This window comes from Oncorhynchus keta, chromosome 35 (assembly GCF_023373465.1).
Source record: "Oncorhynchus keta strain PuntledgeMale-10-30-2019 chromosome 35, Oket_V2, whole genome shotgun sequence".
NCBI classification, from domain to species: domain Eukaryota; kingdom Metazoa; phylum Chordata; class Actinopteri; order Salmoniformes; family Salmonidae; genus Oncorhynchus; species Oncorhynchus keta.
The window spans coordinates 30,229,639-30,250,002 of NC_068455.1; the positions used below are offsets into that span (position 1 = coordinate 30,229,639).

General features: G+C 41.2%; 1 protein-coding gene and 1 long non-coding RNA gene across 2 annotated transcripts in view; one reads left to right on the forward strand and one right to left on the reverse strand.

Annotated features, from left to right (window-relative positions):
- Positions 1 to 3,325: 3,325 nt before the first annotated feature.
- Positions 3,326 to 5,751, reverse strand: LOC118368310 (uncharacterized). The gene is made up of 4 exons (XR_004822298.2): positions 5,546 to 5,751; positions 5,325 to 5,399; positions 4,368 to 4,532; positions 3,326 to 3,867 (listed from the first exon to the last, which is right to left on the reverse strand). It is a non-coding gene; the product is annotated as an uncharacterized LOC118368310 (long non-coding RNA).
- Positions 5,324 to 20,364, forward strand: part of LOC118368309 (intraflagellar transport protein 43 homolog A) — a 30,551-nt gene continuing 15,510 nt past the window's right edge. Inside the window, exons 1-3 of the mRNA XM_035752312.2 lie at positions 5,324 to 5,462; positions 5,763 to 5,867; positions 18,259 to 18,329. Of these exons, the coding sequence (XP_035608205.1) occupies positions 5,418 to 5,462; positions 5,763 to 5,867; positions 18,259 to 18,329 (221 nt within the window). The 5' untranslated portion in view covers positions 5,324 to 5,417. The remainder of the gene's footprint in view (positions 5,463 to 5,762; positions 5,868 to 18,258; positions 18,330 to 20,364) is intronic.

Here is a 20,364-nt window from a genome sequence, read left to right on the forward strand (position 1 = left end):
TCAATTCTCTGGCAACAGCACTGGTGGACATTCCTGCCATCTGCATGACAATTGCACGCTCCCTCAAAACTTGAGACATCTGTGGCATTGTGTTGTGTAAGAAAGTTGCAAATATTTAAGTGTCAAAGGGTCTGAATACTTCCCGAAGGCACTGTAAATCAATACAGTAAGTATTATGAAAAAGACCTCTCAGTACATAGTTTAACTTAACTTGCTAGGAAATAAACAGAGACCAGGGTTCTTACCTACAGATATATTTGTATAGAAATAATTAATGATGAATGATAAACTTGCAAACAATCTCCAATACACACAATACAATTTTAAGATAGCACCCGGGTTTAGATTTAGGCTAGACTGAACATGTTAATTGGCGTCGTTGGAGCTCAAAAAAACATTATGCTAACATGCGCGCATGTTGATTTTGTCCACCCACACTAAACATGATCAGAACACGCATGTATATACTATATTAATTTGGGGACTGATCGAAAAGGATTAAACATTTATGCCAATTTAGTTAGTTAGCTTGCTGTTGCTAGCTAATTTGTCCTGGGATATAAACATTGGGCTGTTATTTTACCTGAAATGCACAAGGTCCTCTACTCAGACAATTAATCCACAGATAAAAGGGTAAACAGAGTTTGTTTCTCCTCCTTCAGGCTGCTTCTTCTTCTTCTTTGGACTTTATATGGCGATTGGAAACCAACTTTAAGGTGCATTAACACCACCAACTGGACTGGAATGTGGACCTCAGTTCATCTTTTAATCCCCAACATGGGTATATGCTCCTAAAGATGAATGAGGAGATGTTCAAGTTCTATTTTAGCCCCTGGCTATGCAGACGCTCGTTGACCCGCGCGAGCAGTGTGAATGCAATGATTGAATAACATGTATGTGAACATTTATTTTGCAACGCTCGCGCACGTAACGCGAGCGGTGTGTCAGCATGGAACCCCACACAGTTACTCATGGTTTCGTAGAAACCCCTTGAAAGCAACAGTTCCAAGGCTGTTGCCTATTTATAATCAAATTGGCAGAAAGTGCCCTGCATGCATCTGAAAAACGATGTTGAGTGTCAACAAAGCCCTCACATTCCCTCAGACCAAACTGTCCTCGCCAGCTCCCGATCCGATGAACCCAAGCTACATTAGCTCCTGAAGCCACTGGAACCTTGTCAATCCAGCCATGCAGCAAGCGAATTGAGACTACCCGATCGCTAAAATACGAATGTCACGCCCTGACCTTAGAGAGCCGTATTATTTTCTCTATTTGGTTAAGTCAGGGTGTGATTTGGGGTGGGCATTCTATGTTGTCTATTTCTTTGTTGTTTTTGCCAAGTGTTGCCTAGTATCATTGTCTCTGATTGGGGATCATATATAAGTTTGGATTTTGTGGGGTGTTATTTTATGTTTAGTCTCTGTTACCTGACAGAACTGTTCGCTTTCGTTTTGTTACTTTGTTCGAGTGTTTTTTGATAATAACATAAATCATGAACACTTTTCACGCTGCCGCTTTGGTCCACTCCTTCCGACGACAGGCGTTACAACTAAACTATACATCTTATTTTGTTAAGGTAAGTAAAGTAGGGTACAGTTAAAACCAAATCGGGAAAAAACTATTTTTAGTACACAAAAAGTTTTCCCACCTCACAAGAGCATCTGTCCCCCTTTTTTTCTCTCCCTAGCAACAACAGAAAAAACTCCACGAAGCCCACTGCCCACCACTCATATAGTACACACCCTTCACATGAACAGAATCTGTCCCAACATATCTAAGTTACAGTACATAATAATTTAACCAACATAGACCCAACAGCGAAGGCTGTAGTAAAACATAGAGCTTATGAAATTAAACAAATCTGGTTATACAGTGGGGCAAAAAAGTATTTAGTCAGCCACCAATTGTGCAAGTTCTCCCACTTAAAAAGATGAGAGAGGCCTGTAATTTTCATCATAGGTACACTTCAACTATGACAGACAAAATGAGAATAGAATTAATACAAAGTATTAAGATAAACTTTTGTTATTGACCAAATACTTATTTTCCACCATACATTTGCAAATAAATTCATTAAAAATCCTACAATGTGATTTTCTGGATTTTATTTCTCATTTTGTCTGTCATAGTTGAAGTGTACCTATGATGAAAATTACAGGCCTCTCTCATCTTTTTAAGTGGGAGAATTTGCACAATTGGTGGCTGACTAAATACTTTAAAAACATTTTTTTATACAATGGTGTAGATGTGGATCATGGAAAAACATTATTTTAACCTGTATTATACATTCTACCATAGTAATGCACAATTATGCTAAATTGTACAACAAATTATCATATGGTACCATCTTTATTAAGTGTGCTTTACCATAGTACAATTGCAGTATAATGCATTAAGTAAATCAACCCCCCAAGGTCAAGAGGTTGGTTGGTATTATATTGATTCATTTACGTATTTGTCTGTGTGCACGCCAGTAGCTTCACGTTTCGTTTGTGCTTGTTTGTTTTGTTTGGTGAGATTCTATTAATTAAAATATGTGGAACTCTACGCACGCTGCACCTTGGTCCAATCATTATGACGATCGTGACAATGGTATAAATGATACCATACCATGGTAATATTTAGGTACAATGGCAGAACCATGGTAGTACCATCATAGTTCAAGGCTAAAACTATGGTACACTTCCATGATTCAGACTATGCCACGGTATAAGTGAAAGTACCATAGTAGTACCATGCTATGAATGAAAATACCATAGTGGTACCATGGTACATTTTTGGAAGGGTGTAAAGTTGGCTAACTACAGTAGCGAACATTATGTTGGCAGCTCATTTGAGTTAGCCTGCACAGTGCACACTAAGTTTCTGTAGCAAGGTAGCTAATAATACAAAATAAATACACATATTTACTTACTTGAATAGGTTCTCCCACTGCCTCTGTTTTCTTGGTCCTTAGAAAATAATAATAATAATCTTCCCGAAGTTTCCAATGGTAGCAGAAAGCAGCCAGCAATGTGGACGATTGGAGGCATACTACCTACTGACTCTGGTCTTCCAACATGGGGCCTAGCAGTGGGGCCTAGCAGTGTGGGGCCTAGCAGTGTACAAAGTACTTTAAAGTACTACTTAAGTCATTTTGGGGGGTATCTGTACCTAAGTATTTATATTTTATATTTATATTTTTGACAACTTTTACTTCACCACATTCCTAAAGAAAAGAATGTACTTTTTACTCCATACATTTTCCCTGACACCCAAAAGTACTAGTTACATTTTGAATGGCTAGCAGGACAGGAAAATGGTTCAATACGCAGGGAGTCAGGAAGCAGGTGCAGAAGGTGAGTTTAATAATAAAAAACATGAAGAATATCATAACCAATACTGCCTGAAGGCTACTGAGGCCTAAATAAAGGGAGAGAAATCAGGATGATAATTGAAGTCCAGGTGTGCGTAACAATGGGGAGCAGGTGTGCGTAATGTGGGTAGCCAGGACCGGTGGTTAGTAGACTGGCAATGTCGAGTGTTGGAGTGGAAAAGCAGGAGTAGGTGTGACAGTATCCCCCGCCTGACGCACGGTTCTAGCCGAAGGACGACACTGGCCAGGGGGACGGCCACGAGGGTGATGAGTGGGCCGGTCTGGACGGAGGAGGTGGAAATCCAGGACGATGTTGGAATCAACTCTCCTCTGGACCATACCCCTCCCAGTCCACCAGGTTCTGGAGCCAACCCTCACAACGTTGGGAGTCCAGGAGGGACCTGACGACATAGGCAGGGCTCCCATTGATATCCAGGGGAGGTGGAGGGGTGTCGCAGGGGACGGCACCAGCCATAGTGCCGGAAGACCTGCTGGAACAGTACCTCAGCGACCTGCAGAGCGGTAGGGAGACCAGAGAAAGGGATAAAACATCAGGATTTAGAGAATCTGTCCACAACAACCATGATAGTAGTGAAACCATCAGAAGAGGGTAGATCAGTGACGAAATCAATGGACAGATGAGACCCAAGCCGCTGAGGCACGGGAAGGGGAAGGAGTTTCCCTGCTGGAGCGTGCCGGGAAGATTTAGTTTGGCCATATACGGAGCAGGTGTTGACATATTGAGCGATGTGCGGGTGATACCTGAAATCCAGCGACGAGAGATGTTTGCGCCCAGGTCAACAGCCCATTCCTTATCCCCATAGCCTAGTGAATGTCCACATCTATGTCCCAAAGCATGGGGGCAACCACTCGGGAGGGCGGTATAATTGGTGCACTCAGGACAGGAACTTCTTCCGAATTGTAGAGACTGGACAGGGCATCGGCTTTGATGTTCCTTGAACCTGGGCGATATGACAAGGTGAAGTCGAATCTAGTGAAGAAATGGGCTCACCTTTCTTGACGCGGGTTCAGCCGCCTCGCTGTCCGTATGTACTTCAGGTTCCGATGGTCGTGAGGATGAGAAATGGGTCCTTAGTGCCTTCCAGCCAGTGTCTCCACGCCTCTAATGCAAACTTCACCACCAAGAGCTCCCAATCGATGACATCATAGTTCCTCTCTGCAGGAGACCGTTTTTTTAGTAGTATGCACATGGATACAATTCTGTGGGTTACCCTGACATAGGGACATGACGGCCCCTATGCCCAATTCTGAAGTGGCCACCTCCACCACAAAGGGCAGTGTAGGATCTGGGTGTTTCAGTAACCTTCACTTTCACTGTTACTTGAGTAATTTTCTATTAATTGAGTAATTTTCTATTAAGGTGTCTTTACTTTACTTTACTTACTTTTACTCATGTATGACAATTATGTACTTTTTTCCACCACTGGCGTCTAGTGCAGTTGCTAGGGGATTTGTGACGCAACTGCAAAACTGGGATTGTGATGCAGAACAATGGGCTGGAAATAGAAATTTCAGAATAAGAGTTGTTGCCACGGTGCTCAATAAAACGAATAGGTGTGAAAAAGTCCCTAAAAAACATTGGCAAGTAGCAGGGAGATAAGGTAATATTATGAAACTGGGCTCCATGGCAGAGGCAATTAACTAGTTTTATAGATATTAAAAAATATGTTTCAATATGTCCTAAAATAAGTTATACTATAGGTAATCTGAAGTTACACAGGAGTAGAAATACCCCCTATCACTGTTATGCTAATGAGGCGTCTGTAGGTAGGGTTATAATGACATTTTGTCTGATGTGTCTCTGTCTATTGGCCACTTCTACCTAATGATGGGTAGCCTCAGCATCTACCAGACCAGAGTTTTTGAAAGTTTTGGATGTAGCTCCATCATGTAATTGTGGCTTGCCTCTAACGTCACGCTCCCTGCCACTCGAGCATGGACTACTTACGCCACTCCCCCTTATTGGTGTCACCATGGAGATGGTTGCGGTGTGACGCTCCTGGTCCCCAGGAAGTAGCTCCATCTGTAAACGCACGGGGAAATGGACGATAATCTTCAACTCGGAGACAGTGGAGTTGTAAAGAATGTAAGTGATTTACGATTTCAACTTGTACACAGAGTCTTTACATAATAAGTAACGTTAGTAATGTTTAGAATGTCATTGCAAACCTTGAACTTGAATTATGGTTTCTCTCTTGTCGAGGCAGCCTTTTTCCAGGCAGCTACTTAGCTAGCTAACGCGTTATCATTGCCATCCAGCTAACTAAACACCGCTTTACAGCAATTGTGTGATAAAGTTAATATTCAACTAATGCTTCCGAGTTACGACCGTGTTCATGTAATTTTATGATAACTTTTAGTGACTCTAATTATGATATTCACTCAGGTTGCAAAGTTAGGTCGACGGGCTCGCCAGGCTGCAGAGCAAACATCTTCAATGGAGGAGTCTCGACACGTCAGAAAATCCTCTTCTTCTACGTCGATGGTAGAGGTAGCTATGATTTATGATTGACTATCAGTGTTGCTTGTAATGTTTTATTTACCTAAAACCAAATATCATATATTACTTGTCATGGCCATTAACGTCACTGCATACACCTCACCTAAATACATGTGAATCATTTCTTATGCATGAACCAAGGAAGAGGAAGAGGTATTGTATGAGGGCACTTAAGTAATGATATGGCTTGGCAGTATTCATTTTATAACCCTACAGAGTAACTTTATACCACAAGAACATATACTGTACCCTCAGATTGAATCCATACACATTACATATGATTTGAATGTAGGCATTCTACATTCTAACTCAGCTGTCACTGGGTACCTCACACTGTGGTATTAAGTTACTTCATGTTGTGTTCAAGAGATATACTGCTCTATTCTGCTTTATAGATGTAGGCATATTAGAGTACAGTTGTTCCTTTTGATACTGCTACTTTTATGTAAAATGAGTTTGAAGTGGATCCTGCACAGTGGTATCGTGCTATTATTATTTTTAGATGAGGGAGCGCAAAAAAAAGTAAGTGATGTCATCATTTCCTCAGTTTGTACCGACAGATGTAGCCAATTGAATAGCCTATTATTATATAATATCTATAAAATGGATCCTCCAATTGCAACATCTGCATATGTTCACACATACAGTATTGTCTAAAAAAAAGTTAATACTCTCAAACACCAAATTAGGCATATGCTACCTCGTTTCAAAATAGGCCATCATCACTGTCAATCATGAATGCTAATTCTTCATATTCCCAGTTTCATGGGAATGTGCATTTAGGTCTTCTTGAATTACGGTTTCGTGAGCGAATTAGAGCACATGGTGTTTTAACAAGCTATTAGCCTTTCTTGTATTTCGTTTCAGTCAAAGCATATATCCTGCTGAGTGGCACACTCTGTTGAGTTTTGGCGCATTATCTTTTTTTGGGACCATTCATCTTCAGCTAACAATGTTTTTAGTGTAACAGTAACGTTGTAGGCCTACAATGCTATGGTATTATATTCGGTTCTGTAATGTAAAACGCTAATGAATCATTATGTAATCTTGCAAAACATTGAATAAGCTTTGATCTACTAAACAAGCACCATTGTGAGAAGTGATCATTAAGCAATAAGGCCTGACGAGGTGTGGTATATGTTCAATATACCACGGCTAAGGCTCGTTCTTAGGCACGGTGCAACGTGGAGACACAGCCCTTAGCCGTGGTATATTGGCCATATACCACAAACCCAAGAGGTAGGTGCCTTATTGCTATTATAAACTGTTTACCAACATAATTAGAGCAGTAAAAATAAATGTTTTGTCATACCCGTAGTATGTCTGATACAGTGGCTTGTGAAAGTATTCACCCCCCTTGGAATTTTTCATATTTTGTTGCCTTACAACCTGGAATTAAAATGAATTTTTGGGGTGTTTGTATCTTTTGATTTACACAACCTGACTACCACTTTGAAGGTGCAAAATATTTTTTATAGTGAAACAAACAAGAAATTGAGCATGCATAACTATTCATTTCCCAAAGTCAATACTTTGTAGAGCCACCTTTTGCAGCAATTACAGCTGCAAGTCTCTTGGGGATATGTCTTTATAAGATTGGCACATCTAGCCACTGGGATTTTTGCCCATTCTTCAAGGAAAAACTGCTCCAGCTACTTCAAGTTGGATGGGTTCCGCTGGTGTACAGCAATCTTTAAGTTATACCACAGATTCTCAATTAGGTTGAGATCTGGGCTTTGACTAGGCCATTCCAAGACATTTAAATGTTCCCCTTAAACCACTCGAGTGTTGCTTTAGCAGTATTCTTAGGATCATTGTCCTGCTGGAAGGTGAACCTCCGTCCAAGTCTCAAATCTCTGGAAGACTGAAACAGGTTTCCCTCAAGAATTTCCCGGTATTTAACGGCATCCATCATTCCTTCAATTATGACCAGTTTCCCAGTTCCTGCAGATGAAAAACATTTTTTTTCTTCCTTTATTTAACCAGGTAGGCTAGTTGAGAACAAGTTCTCATTTACAACTGCGACCAGGCCAAGATAAAGCAAAGCAGTTCGACACATACAACAACACAGAGTTACACATAGAATAAACAACAGAGTCAATAATACAGTAGGAAAAATCTATATACAGTGTGTGCAAATTAGGTAGGATAAGGGAGGTAAAGGCAATAAATAGGCCATGGTGGCGAAGTAATTACAATATAGCAATTAAACACCGGAATGGTAGATGTGCAAAAGATGAATGTGCAAGTAGAGTTACTGGGGTTCCAAGGAGCAAAATAAATAAATACAGTATGGGGATGAGGTAGTTGGATGGGCTATTTACAGATGTGCTATGTACAGGTGCAGTGATCTGTGAGCTGCTCTGACAGCTGGTGCTTAAAGCTAATGAGGGAAATATGAGTCTCCAGCTTCAGTGACTTTTGCAGCACGTTCCAGTCGTTGGCAGCAGAGAACTTGAAGGAAAGGTGGCCAAAGGAGGAATTGGCTTTGGGGGTGACCAGTGAGCTATACCTGCTGGAGCGCGTGCTGCTATGGTGACCAGTGAGCTGAGTTACGGCTGGGCTTTACCTAGCAGAGACTTGTAGATGACCTGGAGCCAGTGGGTTTGGCGACGAGTATGAAGTGAGGGCCAGCCAACGAGAGTGCACAGCTCGCAGTGGTGGGTAGTATATGGGGCTTTGGGGACAAAACGGATGGCACTGTGATAGACTGCATCCAATTTGTAGAGTAAAGTGTTGGAGGCTATTTTGTAAATGACATTGCCGAAGTTGAGGATCGGTAGGACAGTCAGTTTTACGAGGGTGTGTTTGGCAGCATGAGTGATTTTTCTGGATCAAACGCGTCAAATAAATGGACATTTGGATATATATGGATGGAATTAATCGCACAAAAGGACCAGTTGTGATGTTTATGGGACATATTGGAGTGCCAACGAAAGAAGCTCGTCAAAGGTAATGCATGTTTTATATTTTATTTCTATGTTTTGTGTAGCGCCTGCAGGGTTGAAATATGCTACCCTCTGTTTACTATTGTGCTATCATGAGATAATAGCTTCTTATGCTTTTGCCAAAAAGCCTTTTTAAAATCTGACATGTTGGCTGGATTCACAACGAGTGTAGCTTTAATTGAGTATCTTACATGTGTGATTTAATGAAAGTTTGATTTTTATATCCTTTTTAAAAAAAATTGCCGCGCTGCATTTTCCCTGTTTTTTGCCCAAGAGGGACACAACCGTCCCATATACCATAAGAAGTTAACACAGTGTCCAAAGAAGGGCCAGAGGTATACAGAATGGTGTCATCTGCGTAGAGGTGAATCAGAGAATCACCAGCAGCAAGAGCGACATCATTGATGGATACAGAGAAGAGAGTCGACCTGAGAATTTAACCCTGTGGCACCCCCATAGAGACTGCCTGCCAGAGGTCCGGACAACAGGCCCTCCGATTTGACACACGAAACTCTATCAGAGAAGTAGTTGGTAAAGCAGGCGAGGCAATCATTTGAGAAACCAAGGCTGTTAAGTCTGCCGATAAGAATGTGGTGATTGACAGAGTAGAAAGCCTTGGCCAGGTCGATGAATACGGCTGCACAGTAATGTCTCTTATCGATGGCGGTTATGATATCGTTTAGGACCTTGAGTGTGGCTGATGTGCACCCGTGACCAGCTCTGAAACCAGATTGCATAGCGGGGAAGGTATGGTGGGATTCGAAATGGTTGGTAATCTGTTTGTTAACTTGGCTTTCGAAGACCATAGAAAGGCAGGGTAGGATGCATATAGGTCTGTAGCAGTTTGGGTCTAGAGTCTCTGCACCTTTTGAAGAGGGGGATGACTGCGGCAGCTTTCCAATCTTTGGTAATCTCAGACGATACGAAAAAGAGGTTGAACAGGCTAGTAATAGGGGTTGCAACATTTTCGGCAGATAATTTTAGTAAGAGAGCATCCAGATTGTCTAGCACGGCTGATTTGTAGGGGTCAAGATTTTGCCGCTCTTTCAGAACACCAGCTATCTGGATTTGGGTGAAGGAGAAATGGGGGAGTCTTGGGTGAGTTGCTGTGGGGGGTGCAGGGCTGTTGACTGGGGTAGGGGTAGCCAGGTGGAAAGCATGGCCAGCCGTAGAAAAATGCTTCTTGAAATTCTTAATTATAGTGGATTTATCGGTGGTGACAGTGTTTCCTAGCCTCAGTTGAGTTTGTGCTACAGGATGCACATTTCTGCTTGAAAAGGCTAGCCTTAGCATTCCCAACTGCCTGTGTATATTGGTTCCTAACTCCCCTGAAAAGTTGCATATCACAGGGGCTATTCGATGCTAATGCAGAACGCCACAGGATGTTTTTGTGCTGGTCAAGGGCAGTCAGGTCTGGAGAGAACCACGGTCTATATATATCTGTTCCTTGTCCTACATTTTTTTGAATGGGGCATGCTTATTGAAGATGGTGAGGAAGGCACTTTTAAAGAATAACCAGGTATCCTCTACTGACGGGATGAGGTAAATATCCTTCCAGGATACCTGGGCCAGGTCAATTAGAAAGGCCTGCTCGCTGAAGTGGTTTAGGGAGCATTTGACAGTGATGAGGGGTGGTCGTTTGACCGCAGACCCGTTATGGATGCAGGCAATGAGGCAGTGATCGCTGAGATCTTGGTTGAAAACAGCAGAGGGGTATTTAGAGGGCAAGTTGGTTAGGATGATATCTATGAGGGTGCCCGTGTTTACGGATTTGGGGTTGTACCTGGTGGCTTCATTGGTAATTTGTGTGAGATTAAGGGCATCAAGCTTAGATTGTAGGATTGCCGGGATGTTAAGCATGTCCCAGTTTAGGTCACCTTGCAGCACGAGCTCTGAAGATAGATGGGGGGCAATCAATTCACATATGGTGTCCAGGGCACAGCTGAGGGCAGAGGGTGGTCTGTAGCAAGCGGAAAAGGTGAGAGACTTGTTTCTGGAAAGGTGGATTTTTAAAAGTAGAAGCTCAAATTGTTTGTGTACAGACCTGGATAGTAAGACAGATCTCTGTAGGCTATCTCTGCAGTAGATTGCAACACTGCCCCCTTTGGCAGTTCTATCTTGTCGGAAAATGTTATAGTTAGGGATGGAAATTTCAGGGTTTTTGGTGGTCTTCCTAAGACAGAAACAGACATGGCAAGGACATCCGGGTTGGCAGAGTGTGCTAAAGCAGTGACTAAAACAAACTTAGGGAGGAGGCTTCTAATGTTAACATGCATGAAACCAAGGCTTTTACGGTTACAGAAGTCAACAAATGAGAGCTAGGCACTGTAGGAGTGGAGCTAGGCACTGCGGGGCCTGGATTATATGGGGCGGCAGGGTAGCCTAGTGGTTAGAGCGTTGGACTAGTAACCGGAAGTTTTCAAGTTAAAACCCCCGAGCTGACAAGGTACAAATCTGTCGTTCTGCCCCTGAACAGGCAGTTAACCCACTGTTCCTAGGACGTCATTGAAAATAAGAATTTGTTCTTAACTGACTTGCCTAGTTAAATAAAGGTAAAATAAAAAACCTCTACATCACCAGAGGAACAGAGGAGGAGTAGGATAAGGGTACAGCTAAAGGCCATCAGAACTGGTCGTCTATTACGTTTGGAACAGAGAGCAAAGGGAGCAGGTTTCTGGCTGCGATAGAAACATCTCCACAGCTTGATGCTGCCACCACCATGCTTCACCGTGGGGATGATGTTCTCGGGGTGATGAGAGGTGTTGGGTTTGCGCCAGACATAGCATTTTCCTTCATGGCCAAAAAGCTCAATTTTAGTCTCATCTGATCAGAGTACCTTCTTCCATATGTTTGGGGAGTTTCCCACATGCCTTGTGGCGAACACCAAACATGTTTGCTTATTTTTTTTCTTTAAGCAATGGCTTTTTTCTGACCACTCTTCCCTGAAACCCAGCTCTGTCGAGTGAAAGGCTTAAAGTGGTCCTATGGACAGATTCTCCAATCTCCGCTGTGGAGCTTTGCAGCTCCTCCAGGGTTATCTTTGGTCTCTTTGTTGCCTCTCTGATTAATGCCCTCCTTGCCTGGTCCATGAGTGTTGGTGGGCGGCCCTCTCGGCAGTTTTGTTGTGGTGCCATATTCTTTCCATTTTTTTATAATGGATTTAATGGTGCTCCGTGGGATGTTCAAAGTTTCTGATATTTTTTTTATAACCCAACCCAGATCTGTACTTCTCCACAACTTTGTCCCTGACCTGTTTGGAGAGCTCCTTGGTCTTCATGACTTGCTTAGTGGTGTGGCAGACTCCGGGGCCTTTCAGAACAGGTGTATATACTGAGATCATGTGACAGATCATGTGACACTTAGATTGCACACGGTTGGACTTCATTTAACTAATTATGTGACTTCTGAAGGTAATTGGTTGCACCAGATCTTATTTAGGGGCTTCATAGCAAAGGGCGTGAATACATATGCACGCACCACTTTTCAGTTTAACTTAATTTTTTTTCATTTCTCTTCACCAATTTGGACTATTTTGTGTATGTCCATTACATGAAATCCAAATAAATATCCATTTAAATTACAGATTGTATTGAAACTAAATAGGAAAAAGGCCAAGGGGGTGAATACTTTTCAAGGCACTGTATACCACAACTGTCAGCCAATCAGCATTCAGGACTTGAACCACCCAGTTTATAATATTATATTTGTAATAATAATAAGTGATGAGTATGACTATTAGGCATAGGCACAAGATCTTGATGAGATGTAATTTTAAGCGAATTGAGCGTCCTTCGTGGTGCTGTAAGGTCAGCGCCAGGATCACGCAATGATGCTAAAGAAGTTGAACCAACTTGTGTTGCTGAAGGACAGGTCTGCCATTTGGCCAGTTCAGAAACAAACAACAATCAATTGCAGTAGGCCTATAGCCTAATAGTCCTACAACTATGTGATATAGCTATTTGTAGGCTATAGACTAATCTAAATACAAATACATATAGCTTAATATCATTGTACTGTTTGCGAGGAGCGCTTTATTGCGAGTAGACATTTCATTGTATTGTGTATCTTTCACGCTGTATCATAAGAACTTTGATTAGCATGAACACATGGTTACAGTATACCCTATTACAGAATTTAAGAAAACAGAGGTGAACTATCAATTCCGAGAAGTAGTGAGCATAAATTATCACTATGTAGAATAGTAGGGCTTTTGCTTTAAAACAGGCCATGAAATCAAGCTTTTGGTGTTCATGCATTCATGCATCTCAATAAATGACAACCTAAATGCATTATCACCTCCAACTTGGCCCAATTCACATTTCCAATTTACCACCCTGATATACCAAGCTAGAATGGGCCCTGCATCTCAACGAATTGCCAATGTAGGCTAAATATCCCAAGCAGGGCAACAGCAATTTACAGAGAGGGTCAGGCTCTTTGGGTTTGCAGTGGCCACTCTGGTTTGGGTGTCCTCGGCATAATGTAGTCGCCTTTACCAAGTGGTCACATATCGTTCTGGATTCCAGTGCATAACAGGTCCTTGGAGTTTGCCCTTTTTAATATGTTTTTTGAACATTCTGATTGGCGAAAGTGGTCAAGCCTCCGACGGGCCTCCGCAGTGCACGTAGCCTATACTTCCTCATCATATTTGGTTTGTCAATCTATCGTTTTTCATGGAATTTTTGTAGTTATTTAAATATAATTTTGAATTTATCCACTTGAATTTTCCAGAAATAGTTTTACCAGCTCTGTGTATTCTCAAATAGAAAAAAGTGAGGTAGTGCCACTCCTCCGGGCATCAGCAGCACTACATCCCTGATCCTGCAGTTTCTTTGACTTAAAAGTTGTCCTATGTACCTGGTGGTCTTGAGTTGCTTGTTTTTTATGCAAAGCCCAGCTACCCAGTTCCATCACATATGAAATTGTAGGAATAGGGACTAGTGGTACTTTTCAATTGAGTCTTACCCCCACACCAGGGGATCATCTAGTAGATTCAGCCAAAACATAATTCAAAATGATTTGTAGATTGGAAGACGGATATCATAATTATTTGACTAAGACATAACCATTTCAAACTTTGCTTACATTTGTATATGGTCACATATATCTCTATTATGTGTGGTCTGTGGGAATACTTTGGAACAGATTTCCAAAATTAAAATCATTAAGAGCGTATTTGCTTTTGTTTTTACAACAAAAAATGTTTTGCTCAGAAAACTTGGGTGGCCAAATAAAATCACCGAGGTCTGCCAGTTGGGGAACCCTGCTCTAGTGTAATTGTGTTTCCATCAGGAGTGTGACAGTAAAGACTTGGAGCGTACAGAATCAACAACCTCTGCATCATTCGACAGTTGCTTTGTGCGAAGGTGTTAAAGTTCACAGTTAGCTTTTGTTATGTTAACACTAGCTGAAAAGTACCCAGATGCCTAAGGTTTGGCCTCAAGTCAGGGAAGGTCCGCTGAAGCCATGGCCCAATGAGACACGGAGGCCGGTCTGCATAGATGCAAACAGAGTATTTTTGGTAAAACACCAGGGTAAATCCTCAGTGGAAACTCACCATATATGTTATTTTTGAATTGGCCTAGGCTATTTGCTTTGGTACATTGTTGTCCGTTCTATGTCTCCGGCTGTTATGAAGAGAGAGGATAGATTTGAGTTAGTCTGAAGTTTGTTCAGCGCCGTGTACTAATCTGCACTTGCTCCTGGACCCTCATCTTGCACAGTCACATAGAAAATGATTACAGGCATAAGTGCTTTCAAAATTATATGTTTTTTTTTGCTGAGTTTAGTTATTTTTCATGTTCAAATAACTCATCATAAGCTAAAGATAGGTCTTCATCTTCAAAGATCAACTGCTTTTGTATCGTCTTTGTCATCAGTATTTATCTTCATTAATTCCTAATTACATAGAGCGCTCTGAGTGTTCTTTTTGGTAGCAGACTGTAAAAGCAGGATTTACCCAGAGTAATTTAATACTGTTAATAAGTTGCCACATTTGTCATTCATTTATCCTCCCTTGTTCTTGTTGAAATATTTTGCTTTACTTTTTGCATGAAATTACTTGTTCAGCCTCAACCTCCCAGCTTAATACCATCAGCCAGCCTCCCCTTCCTCGGTAGACGCTGACATTCACATTTATAAATGGGTTTGCTGAAGGAACCAGCCATGAAAGATGTTTTCCTCTTTCATGTCGAAAGTAAGACATTCCTCCTGACCAATATGTCCTTTGCAGACCCAATTTGGTAATGAGAATGTTGTGCTTTTTTTCCAAATTCATTTGTCTGCTGCCTACCCTTGTGTGCTCTGAGGAATTCATTCATTCAAGTGCTGGTCCCCAGCTCCCCGGGCCCCGGTCTCAGGACCACAATCCAAATTCAATTCACTATTTTCAGTACTATTTTCAGAATCAAAGAATGAGAGGGAGAGGGTCATTTTTTTCATGTGAAGCTATTTTAGGTCAGACTCGCAGTCCACCCGGGCTGTCCTCTGTGTGGCAGTTCCCACACTCTGCTCCATATGTTCAGGATCTATTATTGGACAGGAGTTAACCATAATAAGCATCACAATGGTTTGCATATAGACGGCAAGATGTTGTGCATGCCATTCCTAAGTATTTTGTATGTGGGCTTAGTGGCTTAGTGATTATTATATTATTATTATTATATATTATTATTATTATTATATTATTATTATCTTTGCCAGCAACATGCATCTATCTCTAGCATGGTATAGTGCATAAAACAAATGACAGAACACTGATCAAATATAGAATTAGAATACTAGAATGGCAATGAACCTTCTTATGATGGTATAAAGGTCAGCCATTTTGGTCAGGGAGTTGGTAAACCATGGTTTGCCAGTGCTGTGATAAGATATTGTGTGAAATAATGACTTTGAAGAATGTTTGTTACCTACCTAGCCAGTTAGTTTTAGAGGAATGGTTCCATTAAGTTTTAAAATGTACTGCCTATATGCCAACATTCCATTAAAACAATGCAGTCAATCACTGGCTGAAATCAGTTGATATTGCAACAAGTACTGATATTGTATCATATAATAGCACTCACAGCTTTCCAAGAAAACAAAAATTGAGACATTTATGGCCTGTTCACATATATTTTAGATGCTATTTATACAGAACTTGTATAAAACCTGTATAAACTATTTAGAATTGTATGATAATATTTTAGGTTGACTAATTCTATTACACAATTTCTTACTTTTATTTTCCTATATAAAATCAGGATTACGCCTCTACTGCCATTTATTCCAATTGACCCTTCTCTAAGCTCCACCCCACTTGGTTACTGTTGCAACCTTCGACAACATTTTTCCGGGAAGCCCAATTCCCCCTTCTAACCACTGGCAAAATCCGCTCACAATGATCTCAAACTGTGTTTTTAATACACAATTAAATTAATAACAGACTACTCTTGGCTAATCAGGAACATCTTGGGTATGTTGTGGTGGACTGTCATTGTTTGTAGTGTGGCTAACCTCTTAATGTGGCTCTGAATGCACTGTGCATGCAGTTAAAGCTACAAACCACTTTTGGAGCCAATCGTTTGCTGATGTTGACAGCAGATGAGAGTTATATTCCTAGTATAGCCGATTAAGCTAAGTTTGGACACCAACGCATTCAAGGGTTTTTCTTTATTTGTAATATTTTCTACGTTCTACAGAATAATAGTGAAGACATCAAAATTATGAAATAACACACATGGAATCATGTAGTAACCAAAAAAGTGTTAAACAAATCGAAAATATATTTCATATTTTAGATTCTTCAAAGTAGCCACCCTTTCCCTTGATGACAGCTTTGCACACTCTTGGCATTCTCTCAACCAGTTTCACCTGGAATGCTTTTCCAACAGTCTTGAAGGAGTTCCCACATATACTGAGCACTTGTTGGCTGCTTTTACTTCACTCTCCAGTCCAACTCATCCCAAACTACCTCAATTAGGTTGGCGTCGGGTGATTGTGGTGGCCAGGTCTTCTGAACTCTGTGAAGCATTTATTTGGGCTGCAATCTGAGCTGCACTTAACTTTAATGAACTTATCCTTTGCAGCAGAGGTAACTCTGGGTCTTACTTTCCTGTAGCGGTCCTCATGAGAACTAGTTTCATCATAGCAGTTGATGGTTTTTGCAACAGCATTTGAAGAAACTTTCAAAGTTCTTGAAATTTTCCGTATTGACTGACCTTCATGTCTTAAAGTAATGATGGACTGTCGTTTCTCTTTGCTTATTTGAGCTGTTCTTGCCATAATATGGACTTGGTCTTTTAGCAAATTAGGCTAACTTCTGTATACCACCCCTACCTTGTCACAACACAACTTATTGACTCAAACACATTAAGAAGGAAACAAATTGCACAAATTAACGTTTATCAAGGCACACCTGTTAATTGAAATGCATTTCAGGTGACTACCTCATGACGCTGGTTGAGTGAATGCCAAGAGTGAGCAAAGCTGTCATCAGGGCAAAGGGTGGCTACTTTGAAGAATCTGAAATATAAAATATATTTTGATTTAACACTTTTTTTGCTTACTACATGATTCCATATGTGTTATTTCATAATTTTGATGTCTTCACTATTATTCTACGATATAGAAAAAATAAAGAAAAACCCTTGAATGAGTAGGTGTGTCCAAACTTTTGACCGGTACTGCACATTTCAAGAGAACTTTATATTAAGGGGCTAGCTAGCGTTAGCAACATTTGGTGGTCAAAAAATGAGACTGAGAGCTAGCTAGTTATTTGAAAAATACTCCAACTGGCTCTGTATTTCAGGAATCACAGTGGCAAGTACCCCAGGTGCACAATTATTTAGCCATTTAAACAATATATTTTTTAAAGAAAACTACTTGTTTTTTTTCCCACTGCCATCACTGGCTTTCATGCGTTTCAAACATGAGCTTGTCTGAGTTGTCAGACTCAAAAACAGTTGCTATCCATTGGTTGTCCAAAATCCTGGGGCGGGGTTTAGCAAAGACTCAATTAGAGTGGTGTGAATTTCACGCTTACTAATAATACTGCCATTTTCACCCCATTCTGGAACTTTTCGGGTTTATGACATAGTTCCTCTGATAATTTAAAAAGATCTCTTAGATAAAATAGTCTCTCCTCAGTGATATGGGATACCAAGGGTTACTTGGTCTGTTGTACTAGCCTACAGCTCCAGAATACAGTTCCAGGGGCAGTTGTCTCATAATGTATCAGGGTCTGCTCAGTTTTGGAACTTGGCTTTTACTCTATTTTTCTGATTAAGCTTGACAGAAACCATAATTTTCACATGGATTTAGAGACAATGTGAAAGACTATTTTGCACCCCTTTTCCTCCTTCTGTATGTTTTCAGCCGAAGTGTAGAATTTAGCCTAATAGTTTAAAGAAGTTGTCTGTTATGCCTGTCATTAAGGATCTCTCTAACCTCAGGTACCCCCTCCTAAACCAGCCCGCAGGCAGGGCGGCTGGGCTGAGGAGACTTCTGGATCTGGATCAGCCAAGTGAGTATCTCCTTCGCTCTACTCACCTCCAGCCTGTAGACTAGGTAACTCCACCTCACAGTCTCCAGAATGTGTCTCTGGCATGCGTTTGAGATTGGGAGCAATGTTTTTTTGTTACTAATGATCTCTCATGCTGAAACAGAGAATAGGTTATTTATCAATGCATATTTTTTCTAATTTGCGCTCTGAAGGGAGCCTATCTGAGTAGTGAACCCCACAAATCTTCTTCAGCTGAGTGGGAGGTGGCAATTGACATTGTTCATGTATCAGCCACAGGAGGGCACTGTTAGTCAGTTATCCACTTCACTCGCTTTTAAAGGCACATGTATGAATATTTCCAACTACAGACACATGGAATGTGTTGAACAAAATAATGAATCCCTAAAACAACACATTTAGGCTCCATCCCAGTGCCTTCCCTTAGCCCTCCCCCTCATTTTCAAGTGTTCCTCAGTGGGAGAGTGGCACTCAACCAGAGCAGCTAGTGGTAGGGAGAGCTAAATTAGGCCTAGGGAATGGGACAACAGTACATCACTCGCTCACATCAGAAACTGCCAACGGATACCACGCAATTCATTGGCGGCGAGCCTTGTGTTTTTCACAATGCCCGTACTGGCGGCAGTAACAGCTCTCCTTATATTTCTGATGCAGCAAATGCGTACTTACTACTTACCATATGAGCACCATCTGAGAGTAGCAGAACAACAATGTGCCTGTAATGTACCCATCTTCTGGCTGTGGTTCAATGTGGAGGAGTACTGAAGCAGGACTTCCATTCCATAACAGTTTGACATGTAACAGTTGCATTTGCTTCACTTAGTCATTACCAGTGGAAGCATTGTAGAACAATTAAAACCACTGTTCTGAACTAATATTTATACCAAACGTTTTAGGGTCCATACACAGATGGCTACACATCCATATCATACATGTCTTTTTATCCTCCACTACACAACAAGGAAGAAAAGAGTTAGCTACTGCTATGTACCCGCTATGGCAAATATCTTCTAACACTAACGTTACGTTACGTTACTTAATACAGTAAAAAAAACATTGACAAGTGATTGACAGCTCGGCAACCTGACAATATTGTACATTCAATTTGCAGTAAATGCTTTCTAGGTAGATTATGTACATCTGCTGGTTTTCACAGATGACAGCACTGGTTTGCTGGTTTGCTCAGAAGTCCCTAAAACATTAAACAACTACAAATTACAATTCATGCAAATGTCAAATGCCCATATAGCAAGCTAAATGTAGAGGGAGTTGGCTAATGTTAGCTAGATTTTCGTAAATTAACTTTATGACCGAAAAATATGCATAGTTATTTGTCTCTAAATTAAGTAACATATTCCTCTTAACTGTCCTTTTTTTTATTATTTGAAAAGGGGGGCCAACTATAGGACTGAAAAGACACTACCCCTCGCTCGTTACTGTGCTTCTCCCTATGTGCCGTCAGTGTGACTGTAGTCAAACTGTGGAACTGGCTCTCCACTCTTCCAGATGGCTCCATCCACCACTCTACTCCAGTCTCTGTGGGGAGGAGAGCCGGGGAGATGTATGAATCTATACATTGAAGTGAACAAGCTGGTTTAATTGGGTTTATTTGCATAGTTATTATTTATTTGCAGAGCCGGTAAAGACAACAGCAAACTAAATATATCTTTCTCACTCTGGGAAGGTCAGAGTGTCTCGTCCTTGCGTTAGCGTAACTCGTCTTGATTCCTGCGTTCAGAGAGATTGGAATACCGGAGGTGTTAAGGGTTTCTCACGTGCATTGATCCTCTCTGAAACAAAGTAAGTAATGGGCCCCCCTGGAACCGGCAAGGACTTTTCCCTTCAATGTCAACCCTTGTGCTCAATCACCTCCTCCCACTAATCCCAGCCCAGAAATCCCAGGATTTGTCGATCTATCACTCCTAATTGACACTAAATGATCTGTCAGTTTATTGATGAACCTTTTGAAGCCGGGTTGTCACAATATATTTTATCCCTAACAACTTTTTCCAGACAGTTTTACCATGTCTATCGCTTC